General features: G+C 63.6%; 1 protein-coding gene across 1 annotated transcript; it reads left to right on the forward strand.

The window, feature by feature from the left end:
* Positions 1–572: 572 nt before the first annotated feature.
* Positions 573–10,796, forward strand: HCN2 (hyperpolarization activated cyclic nucleotide gated potassium and sodium channel 2). The gene is given in 9 exon segments (XM_036399693.2): positions 573–1,109; positions 6,144–6,567; positions 7,186–7,347; positions 7,960–8,178; positions 8,698–8,844; positions 9,085–9,283; positions 9,286–9,324; positions 9,477–9,641; positions 9,763–10,796. Coding segments are annotated over 9 exon segments (2,787 nt in total). The 5' UTR covers positions 573–630; the 3' UTR covers positions 10,716–10,796.
* The last annotated feature ends 560 nt before the right edge of the window (positions 10,797–11,356 follow it).

Below are 11,356 nucleotides of genomic sequence, written 5' to 3' on the forward strand. Positions count from 1 at the left end.
GGTTCGGACAGAGAGCCCGAGCCACAAACCTTTGTTATAATTCCTTCTTTTTCTATTCTTAGCCAGCCTTCTGATGAAACCTTTTCTTCTATTCTTTTAGTATAGTTTTAATATAATATATATCATAAAGTAATAGTAAATCAAGCCTTCTGAAACATGAAGTCAAATCCTCGTCTCTCCCCTCATCCTCAGACCCCTGTGAACTCGGTCACACTTACCCCAACTAAAGCATCCGCCCGAGAACTACGAGCACCAACGCCTAAAACTCTAAACGCCGCTCCCTCGGATGGGCTGGGGCAGCGGAGCCCCGCGGGGAGAGCGGCCGTTCCCGCACCGAGCACACCGGGGACTGCGCTGCCGGAGACCGGCGCCGTCGGGGCGGGAGCTGGATGTCCCATCCCGGTGACCGGTGCCCGTAACGCATCCCGGTGATCGCTCCCGGTGACCGATCCCACCGGCGAGGGCTGCGCCGGCGGGGGGAGCTGCGGAGCCGCCCGGCCCCCAGCCCAGCCCAGCGCAGCCCAGCCCAGCCCCGCCGCCCGCCCCCGGCCCGCCCCGGCCCGCCCCCGCCGCGGCGGCGGGCGCCACTCGGCCGCCGGTGGCCTCGGTGGCGGCGGCAGCGGCGGCAGGATGCGGGCGGGCCGCGGCGCGGCGGGCGGGGAGGCGGCGGCGGCGGCCGAGGAGGAGGCGGCGGCCGATGGGGCCAAGCGCGGCGGGGCAGCGGCAGCGGCGGCAGCGGCGGCGGCGGCGGGGCGGGCGCGGGGCCGCGGCGGGAAGGGGTCCCCGAACGGCGAGTGCCGGCGCGGGGAAGCGCCGCGGAGCCCCGGCCCGGAGCCGCCCCGCGAGCCCAAGGTCTCGTTCTCCTGCGGCGGCGGCGGAGCATCCCCCGGCGGGGCCAAGGCGGCCGAGGAGGGGGCGAGCGAGGATGCGGCCGAGGAGGTGCGCGGGAGCCAGGCCAGCTTCATGCAGCGGCAGTTCGGGGCGATGCTCCAGCCCGGCGTCAACAAGTTCTCGCTGCGGATGTTCGGCTCGCAGAAGGCGGTGGAGAGGGAGCAGGAGCGCGTCAAGTCGGCGGGGGCCTGGATCATCCACCCCTACAGCGATTTCAGGTGCGGGGGGACCCGCGGGGTTCGGCCGCATCCCGCATCCCGCGGGGCCGGGCCGGGAGCGGGGCTGCCGGTGCGGCCGGGCCGAGGGCACCTTGAGCCGCCGCCGGCTGCGGGAGGGGACGAGGCGGGCATCCCCCTCCCCAGCGCGGCAGGGATGCCGGGAGCCCTGGCGGTGTCTGAGCAAGGGCATCCCCTCGTCCCCTTGTCCTTCCCGGGCAGGTTCGGCCCGGCTCGGCCCTCCCGAGCCCCAGCGGGCCTTGGTTGTGTCCCCGGAGCTCGCTGGGGTTCGGTGTCCCCCTCCCTGGGCAGGGGGCTGTGCTTTGCAGAGCGTTGTGAAGGCTCCCCCCCCCCCCCCCGCCAAAGGACGCCTGATGCTGTCCCTGGGGTTCAGCCGCTTTGAGAGGAATCCTCCGGGCTCCCGGCAGGACTCGAGCCCCCGAATCCAGCCTGTGTCTGCCAGGCGAGGAATGCCAAACCGGGGAGAAAGGCTCTGCAGCTCCATCTCCTTCCCTGGCGAGCTCCACAGTGGCAAATGCTTCCCGAGCCGTGTGAAAGGCAGCGGGAGGGATGGCAGCGCTGTCTGGGGCAGGCAGCACGGCATCCTGCGGGGATGGGCACTCCGAGCCCCCGCTGGCATCGCTGCTGAGCCAGCACTGCGAGCGCCCTGCTCCAGACACCTCCAAGGGGCTGGAGGAGCCTTTGGCCAGGGGCTGGGGGGGCTCAGCCCCGCATCGTTGTGCTGCTGTGCTGGTGAGAGGTCTGGGGTGGCTCAGGGAGGCTTTGCTGGGTGCCTGAGAGGGGGATCCCCCAGGCACAGCTCAGGTTCTGTGACACTGATGGGTCCCCCTGGGCTGGGCTTCCCTGAGGCAGGTGAGGTGGCCACGGGCTCAGGGCAGGGAGCAGCACCTTCACTTCACCTCCTGCTTCAACCCTCGTATGCTGCTCCTGGGCTGCTCTGGCATCTTCCAGAGGAGCAGTTGGAGGCCTTTGGGCACCTCTCAGGGCTGGCTTCCTGCACAGGGGTGGGTTTGAGCCCTTCCACCCTGGGAATCTGCCATGGGAACCCAGTGGAGCCCCCTCCCCATCTCACCCAGGCTGGGCACTGGGTTCTGCTGCAGGTTTGGGGTGAGAATTGGTCGCACTGCCCGGCCACTGCCAGCCCTGTGGCAGAGGGAGCTCCACTGTCCCTGCCGTGACAGAGCAGAGGTGGCAGTGCCAGGCAGATCCTGGGGGCTTCCCCTTCCTCACTCCCCGTGCTCCTCCTCATCCTCAGCAGCTGTGGGATGTTGGGGGAGGCTGGGAGTGGGGTGAGCCCCATTCCTGCACTGGGGCAGAGCCTGCCCTGCTTCTCTGAGCTGGCAGAGCTGTGGCAGAGCCCACAGAATTGCCAAGAGTGGGGATCTCCCTCTGGTGGGCCTGCAGTGGGCTCGAGGCCTCAGAGGATTCCCCAGAGTGCAGCAGCATCACTCCCTGCACTGGTGCTTGCAGCAGGCAGGTGGGTGCTGGAGTGACCTTGGCGAGTCACCCTGGCTGTCCTGCCCTGCACGGGCTTCATCCTCCTGGAACGAGGAAGACTTGAAAGCCATTGGGGCAGAGTGGCTGCCTGTGTTTTGATGCTGGAAGTGGCGTAGGAGAGTTCCCTGCCCAGTGGGGAGGAGCTGCAGGCAGAGCCATGGCATCCTCCAGCTCCACAACCGTGCACAGGAACAGGATCGGCCCACGCCAGGCTGGGCTGAGGAACCAGCTCTGCCTGTGCCCCTTGGGGACATCAGTGCATCCCTCCCATGCTGCCCTGCCTTAAAGTAATCAAAAAAGCATTTATCCACTGATGATAATGGAGCATGACCTGGCTGTGTTTGCCCTGCATTTCCCATCTTAAGGGAAAATCATTCTCCATCTGTGACATCATTTCATAATCAGTGTTGTTTAGCAATCCTGGCTCCTCACGGCCATGGTGCTGCCATCGTTCACACACAATTCAGGGCAGATTTGCTCCAGGAACCAAAGTTGCTATTTACATAAATATTGAATGATGAGGAAGCAATCAGGGCGGCTGGTGAGATCCTGAGCTGCAAATCTGATCAAAGAGACCTTGTAAGTGTGTGCTGGAGCAGGGCCACCTCCTTTTGGGTGCTGGGCAATGTTTGTCACCCACTTTGCCACTTCTGGAGGAGCAGCCAAGCCACGCCAACTCCTTCACTGCTTCTTTTGGGGTTTCTGCACCAGCCCTGGGGCATTGCTTTGGGAGCTGGTGGAGGTTTGGAGGTGGTGGCAGTGCCCATCACCCTGTGACCACCAAGGGGCTGCTCAGGGGTTACCCCACAGGGCTGGGCTGGGGCTGGGGTTGGAGCTGAGCAGGAGGCTCTCCCTGATGATGATTTTCTGTTGCAAGAACCATTCCTGCCTGTGAATCAGGGGCAAAGATGCATTCAGAGCACATCCCTGGTGTTGCTTGGCTGGAGCCTTCCTCATCCAGGTTTGAATGCTTCCCTCTGCCTGGATGGTGCCCCCACAGGGGCCCTGAGCAGAGGGATGGGGTTCACCAGCTGCTCTTGCTGCTGGTGTGTGTGGCAGCTCTGGTGTTCCCATTCCCTGTGGTGAGGCTGTTGGGAGCTGGGCCCCTCCCTCTGCAGCGTCAGCTGCTGAAAGCCACCTCAAGGGGAGGACAGGCTGTGACCGACCTGGGGGATGGTGGAGGTTTGGGTCCTTGAGCAGCTTGCAAAGCCTTTACACCCCCTTCTCCCAGGGTAAAAACCTTTTCCAGGGGAGAGGGCACCAGTCCTTCATCACAACTGGTTGTACTGGGATCTGTGTGTTGGCCACCACTGCTCATCAGCTCGGGCAAACTTCTGCCACTGGCTGCACAGGCCACTTCTCACAGCAATCTCGTTTTTAGAATGTGAGTGTTTAGCGTGAGTTTGCAAAGTGCCAATCCTGCCTCAATCCTGCACCGATTCCACACAGATCCTTCACTGATCCCGTGCTGCTCTGCCCTGGCTGGCATCTGGGCCCCACCAGAGCCAAAGGGCTCAGACCTCAGGGGCAGAGGGGGCTCTAAAGGAGCTCTGTCCTGGCGGGTGTGTGTCCCATGGGATCAGCACTGACAGGAGGGGTTGGATCATCCCTGGCAGTCCCTGGAGCTCCGAGTGCTGCCAATGGAGTTAAGCAGGGACCACCCTGGCACTGATGCCCCCCTCTAGGGCTTGGACCTGACTCTTATCTTGCCCAGCACCACTGAGCCAGGCCTTGGGCGGGTGATGGAGCAGGGAGGTGGCAGCCGCCTCTTGCAGGGGCTTTGGGCATCTCCTGTCATCATCACTGTCGTACAATTGGGTCAGAAGCGAGGGAGGGGTGTCGAGGATCCTGATTAATTTGTTTGCAGATATTTTTAGTAGCCTGGATTGGATCTTTTTTCTATGCACATGAACCTTCCAAGGAAGCAGGCGCTGGCATGGCAGGCTGCACCCCGGGGCGATCGCACAGGGTCAGCTCTGTGCAGGGGGGGATCAGGAGCAGTTTATCTTTCTCTGCAGGCCGAATTCTGCCCTGGCTCAGCCAGATTGCAGAGGGATTGGAGCCAGAGGGGAGTTTTGCCCAGCTGGCGTGGTTATTTAATCTCTGTTCTTCGCAGCTTTGCATGGCTAATGCCCCTGTGGGACCCACGCAGCGCAGCAGGGTCAGTCTGAGCAGGAGCTGCTGGGGGTTTAGGGACAGATCCAGCCCCACAGCATCCCTGGGAGGTCGTGGGGGTCCAGCTGGCAGCCAGAGCTCAGTGTAAGGGTGCAGGGGGGGCACAGCTCCTCTGCCGAGGGTACCCTGGGGACCGCCCTGGTGTGAAGTCATCGTTTTGCAGCAGTGACATCACTCACGGTTGCCACGGCAATGTCTCACATGAGGAAGGTGTCATTGGAGAAAGGTCAGGAGCTGGGATGCTCAGCTCCTTCTGGCCCTGCGCTAGTCTGCGCAGTGGGGGGGGGCTGGCGGTGGGGACCTGCCCCATCGCTGCCTCCCGTGTGCGTGGGGGGCTCCTCCTCATGCCCTCATCCCCCCGGGCACAGCGTGGCCGTGGCACCCCCTGCCCGTCCTCCCGCAGCTCCCGGGCTGGGCTGAGCAGGATGCGTGGGCGAGGGTCCCCGCGTGTCCGTGATCGTGGCACCGAGGAGGCTCCCCCCAATCCTGCCCCCCGGCCAGGCCAGGCAGGGCAGGGCAGGGCAGGGGTGGCCTCGCCTCATCCTGCCGTGACAGAGCCGCTGTGACCTTGCAGATGCTCACAAAGGTCACGGGTGGCCCGGGAGAGGGGGACGAGGAGGAAGGGGCGAAGGATGGGGTGAGGCAGAGGGGGAAGAGGGGCAGCGCAGCCCGGGCAGGGCCAGGGGCGGGGGCGGCCGCTCATCCCCGCACCGCCCGCGCGTCTGGCCGGGGCTGCGGGCGCCGCCGCCGCTGCAGCCGTACGTGCTCCGCTGCACCGGAGCCGCGGCCGCTCCTTCCGCCGCCCCCGCGCTGCGGGCGGATCCCACCCGCCCGGCACCCCCCAAACCGTGACCCAGCCTGGCCCTGGCTGTCCCCGGGGCTGTCCCCAGGGCTGTCCCCTGTCCTTGCGTCCCCACTTTGGGAGTGCAGGAAGAGGGGGACTGCTCCCAGGGCTCTCGGATTCTGACTCCGCCCGGTCGTTTGGGGGTCCCCCAGCCCACGGGATGCCCCCGGGCAGCTCAGCTGGAGCGTGTCCCCCTCTGGTGCTTGGTGCCATCATTGTCCCCTCCCTCAGGACCTGCTGCCACGGGCCAAATCAGCAGAAGCCTTCAGTCCCATCCTCTGCCTCAATCAGGGGCTCTGCTGGCTGCAGGATCACCCTGGGGGCAGTTTGGAGCAGCAGGATGAGGTCTCTGGGGAGAGGAGGGGGTTCCTGTGCCTGAGGTGGCATTAGAGTGACAGTAGCCCAGTGGCACAGGTCCCTGAGGACAGGGCATGGTCCCCTTGGCATGGAGGGGACTCTGGGGCACTGGTGTCATCCCCCAACATCTTCTCGCTCCTCAGATTTTACTGGGACTTCACGATGCTGCTCTTCATGGTGGGCAACCTGATCATCATTCCCGTGGGCATCACCTTCTTCAAGGAGGAGACCACGGCCCCCTGGATCGTGTTCAACGTGGTCTCTGACACCTTCTTCCTGATGGACCTGGTGCTGAACTTCCGGACAGGAATTGTCATTGAGGACAACACAGAAATCATCCTGGACCCCGAGAAGATCAAGAAGAAGTACCTCAAGACCTGGTTTGTGGTGGATTTTGTCTCCTCCATCCCTGTGGACTACGTTTTCCTCATTGTGGAGAAGGGCATAGACTCTGAGGTCTATAAGACAGCCCGTGCCCTCCGCATCGTCCGGTTCACCAAGATCCTGAGCCTGCTGCGGCTACTCCGCCTCTCCCGCCTCATCCGCTACATCCACCAGTGGGAGGAGGTGAGGACCTGCTCCGGGAGCCTCTGGCAGCAGCTGCATGGCTGGAGAGAGTGGGAGCTGGGTTCCCTGACGAGCTGGCAGGGTGCAGAGGACCTGTGGGGCTGGTGGGTGGCTGTGACCCACCCTGGAGGGTTTGGGGCATCCCTGAGCTGTGATATAACACCCACCATCCCCTGCTCTGCCAGCAGTAAGACTCAATCCCCCTGCCCAGCTCAGCACCTCCTGCCCCTACCAGGAGTTCAGGGAGGACAGCAGGACCCCCAGCCCCGTGGGGTCTCCAGCTTTGAGAGTCCTCCCTGCTTTGAGGGGACATGCTCAGCCTTGCTGCATGGCTCTGGCCATGCCCTGGGAGCTGCCCTGCTCCCTGCTCAGTGCCCAGAGTATTTGTGTCTCCTTGATCCCTGTCAAGGCTCGCTGCCATTAGCGCTGTCCGGGCGGCAGCGCGGCGGCACCCGCTGGCTATAAATAGGCAGGTGGAGCTCAGCCACCTCGAGTCCAGAGCCAGGCCAGCCACAGGAGCCTCTTCCAGCTGGGGCCATGCAGGTCGGTGCCCTGAGCAGGGCTGGGCACTGGGGGACAGTCCCCAGGCTCACCTCCTGCCATGCCACCCACCCCCAGATCTTCCACATGACGTACGACCTGGCCAGCGCCGTGATGAGGATCATCAACCTCATTGGGATGATGCTGCTGCTCTGCCACTGGGATGGCTGCCTCCAGTTCCTGGTGCCCATGCTGCAGGATTTCCCCCAGAACTGCTGGGTGTCCATCAACGGGATGGTGGTGAGTTCCATCTGCCCCACGCCGTGCTCCTGCCTGCTCCCCAGGGCTTCCACCCATCCCCACATCATCCATCCTCCATCCTCCAGCCCCAGGAGATGCCATCCCCCGTGGGCCAGGGCAGAGGAGCACAGAGCACCTGGCCCCAGATGCTGGTGTCACCCTGGTGAGGTCTCACAGGACCTGGAGCAGGGGATTATCAGGGTGGGAGGAATATGCTGACATGGGGCTCTTGGCCCCATCCCCTGCTGCCTTCTCCTGCTCATTAGCCACAAAGCTGCTATTAATAAATAATGGCTCCTGTTTCTAATTGCTGCCTCTCAGCCCTGCAGCCTCCTGCAAATGGCCCTTTTCCCCTGTCTGTCTCATCCTGTTTCATCAAATTTCCATCTCTGCTTTGTTCCGCCTGGCTTCCTCCTCTTCCTCCCCTGCCTGTCTCACCCTTTTCCTTCCCTGCCTACTTCGCCGGGGGAGTCTGGAAAGTTTGAAAACTTTGCTTTTCAACAAATTCCTATTGCTGGGAGAGAACTGGGACTGCTGATGGAGCCAGGGCCCTCAAGCAGTGCTCCCCACACACACACACATGCATGGCTGACATTGTCCCTGTCACTGCAGAACGACTCCTGGAGTGAGCTGTACTCCTTCGCCCTCTTCAAGTCCATGAGCCACATGCTGTGCATCGGCTACGGGAAGCAGGCACCTGAGAGCATGACAGACATCTGGCTGACCATGCTGAGCATGATCGTGGGGGCCACCTGCTACGCCATGTTCATCGGCCACGCCACCGCCCTCATCCAGTCCCTGGACTCCTCCCGGCGCCAGTACCAGGAGAAGGTAGGGCTGTGCTGGATGGGGCCACAGCTTTGTTCCCTCCTGGAGCCATGTGGGGTGAGGGTTCCTGTGACCGTGTTCACAGGGGTCTTAGGATGAGGGAAGAGATGAGGATCTGACTCCATGGTTCAGAAGGCTTGATTTATTATTTTATGATATTATTAAAACTATACTAAAAGAATAGAAGAAAGGATTTCATCAGAAGGCTGGCTAAGAATAGAAAAAGAAAGAATGATAACAAAGGCTTGTGGCTCGGACTCTGTCTGAGCCAGCTGGGCTGTGGTTGGCCATTAATCAGAAACAACCACATGAGACCAATCCCAGATGCACCTGTTGCATTCCACAGCAGCAGATAATCAATGTTTACATTTTGTTCCTGAGGCCTCTCAGCTCTCAGGAGGAAAAATCCTAAGGAAAGGATTTTTCATAGAAGATGGCTGTGACAGGTTCCCAGTCAGGAGCAGGAGTGGGACCAGCCCCGTGGAGTGGGGATGTCCCAGCTGACAGCAGCTCTCCCCACAGTACAAGCAGGTGGAGCAGTACATGTCCTTCCACAAGCTGCCCGCTGACTTCCGCCAGAAGATCCACGACTACTACGAGCATCGCTACCAGGGCAAGATGTTTGATGAGGACAGCATCCTGGGGGAGCTCAACGAGCCCCTGCGTGAGGTGAGGGCTGGAGGGCTGGGAGGAGGATGGGGATTACCCCCACCTGCCAAGGGAAGGCATCCCCTGCTCCTTGCTGTGGGTCCCACCAGCTCTTGCCATGCCTGGGGTCAAACACCTCTCGCTGCAGCTTTGCAGCTCTGTATGGAAGCATGTCCATGCACAATCTGCATGCCAGGGTGTCCATGAGACTGGGGTGGGGAAGCACGTCCCAGCTTCCTGGGCTCACCCACTTCCCCACAGGAAATCGTGAACTTCAACTGCCGCAAGCTGGTGGCCTCGATGCCGCTGTTTGCCAACGCCGACCCCAACTTTGTCACGGCCATGCTCACCAAGCTGAAGTTTGAGGTGTTCCAGCCGGGTGACTACATCATCCGAGAGGGCACCATCGGCAAGAAGATGTACTTCATCCAGCACGGGGTGGTCAGCATCCTCACCAAGGGCAACAAGAGATGAAACTCTCTGATGGCTCCTACTTTGGGGGTGAGCACTGGCAGGACTAAGCCAGGGTCTGTGAGAGTCACTAGGACACCTCTGCTGTCCTAGGGCACCCAGTGTGTGGTGGTTCTCATACCCTGCCCTGTTTTGTTCTTAATGGTGGAGTTCTGACCTTGGCCCTGGTGTTTTTCCCCCAGAGATCTGCTTGCTGACCCGTGGCCGGCGCACGGCCAGTGTCCGTGCAGACACCTACTGCCGCCTCTACTCGCTCTCCGTGGACAACTTCAACGAGGTGCTGGAGGAGTACCCCATGATGAGACGGGCCTTTGAGACTGTGGCCATCGACCGTCTCGACCGCATCGGTAGGACACAGGGGGACCTGGGGGGGAGAGGGGATGTCTTGGCAAAGGGGAAAGCTGTGATTCCCATGGGAACCCAGCACAGCCCCAACACAGGGTCTCAAGGTGCTTCCTCTCCCTGTAGGGAAGAAGAACTCGATCCTGCTCCACAAAGTTCAGCACGACCTCAACTCAGGTGTCTTCAACAACCAGGAGAACGAGATCATCCAGGAGATCGTCAAGTACGACCGGGAGATGGTGCAGCAGGCGGAGCTGCAGCAGCACACGGCCATGTACAGCCCCGTCCAGCCGCAGGTCACCTCTGCCATCGCCACCCTCCAGCAAGCCGTGGCCATGAGCTTCTGCCCGCAGATGGCCAGCCCGCTGGTGGGCTCCATGGCGCTGGGCTCGCCCCGCATGATGCGCCGCTTGCAGTACGCCCAGGCCGTGCCCAGCCCCTTCGCCGTGTCCCCCGTGCTGCTGCAGCAGAGCCCCCCGCCGCAGCCGCAGCCCCCCGTGCCCCACGCCAACCCCTCGCCCTCGCAGGACCCGGCGCAGCCCACGGCCCTGCCCGCCTCCACCAGCGCCTTCGCCGCGGCCGCGGCCAGCCCTCCGTCCCAAAGCCCGCTGGCCAGCCGGACGTTCGCCTACGGAGGTACCCCCGGGCCGCTGGGCTCGCAGCTGTCCCTCAGCCAGCAGCCGGCGCCCGGCTCGCCGCAGCGCCTGGCCGCCCACAAGAGCACACAGGCGCTGCACACCAGCAGCCTCAGCCAGGATTCGCGGCCCCTCTCGGCCTCGCAGCCCTCGCTGCCCCACGGGCTGGCGGCCGGCAGCACCCAGAGCCCCCCGGCGTCCGCCCGCGAGTCCAGCACCTCCATCGGAGGGGGCCCGGCCGCCGCCTCGCCGGGCCCGGGCCCTCCGGCCGGGCTGCGGGCCCAGGCGCCCTCACGGGGGGCCCCGGCCCACCCGGCGCCCACGGGCTCGGGGCTGACAGCGCCGCCCGCCCTGCCGCAGGACTCGGCGGCGGCCCGCAAGGATTCGGCGTCCAGCACGCCCGACACGGACCCGGCCAAGTCCAGGCTTTCTTCCAACTTGTGACCTCCGCGCCGGAGGGGCGGCGGCGGGGAGCTCCCCCAGCTCCTCTCGCCCTGCGCCGCCGGGTGAGGGCCACGGCCGCACCGCCGGCTGCCGCCCCCCGCCACGGCGCCAGCCCCGCTCCCCCGGTCCCTCCTGCCACCCGCTGCAGAGCGGGGCAGCTGCCGAGGGTGGGCCTGGGGCTGCCGGGCCCTCTCCCCACCGCGGGGTCACTGGGCTGAGCCCCCCGGGTGTGTCGTCTCCGACCAAAGTCTGACCCTGTCGCCCGCTCCCCGCGGCGAAGCCCCGCTGCCCCCTGGCCTCCCCGGCTGCCCATAGAAGCCACAGCTGCATTCTCGCCATGACCAACTCTGTGTATGATATCTATGACCTGAACACATCCCTGTGTGTGACCCGCAGGACACCTCCCTGGGGCTGTCGGCGCAGCCCTGGCGCCGCGCGTGTCCCTGCGCCCCTCTCACAGACCCAAGGCGAGGGGTGATGGTCCAGGACTGGAGGTAAGTTGGGAAGGGTCTGAGGGATGGTCGCCCTGAGGCTTTTGAGCACCCACGAACACACTGTCCCCCACTCCGGGGCTGGGGGTGAGCACAGCCCCGTGTCCCCATAGGCAGCGCTAGGACGGAGGCAGGCGCTGGAGCCCGGGC

Source organism: Molothrus ater, chromosome 26, assembly GCF_012460135.2.
Source record: "Molothrus ater isolate BHLD 08-10-18 breed brown headed cowbird chromosome 26, BPBGC_Mater_1.1, whole genome shotgun sequence".
NCBI classification, from domain to species: domain Eukaryota; kingdom Metazoa; phylum Chordata; class Aves; order Passeriformes; family Icteridae; genus Molothrus; species Molothrus ater.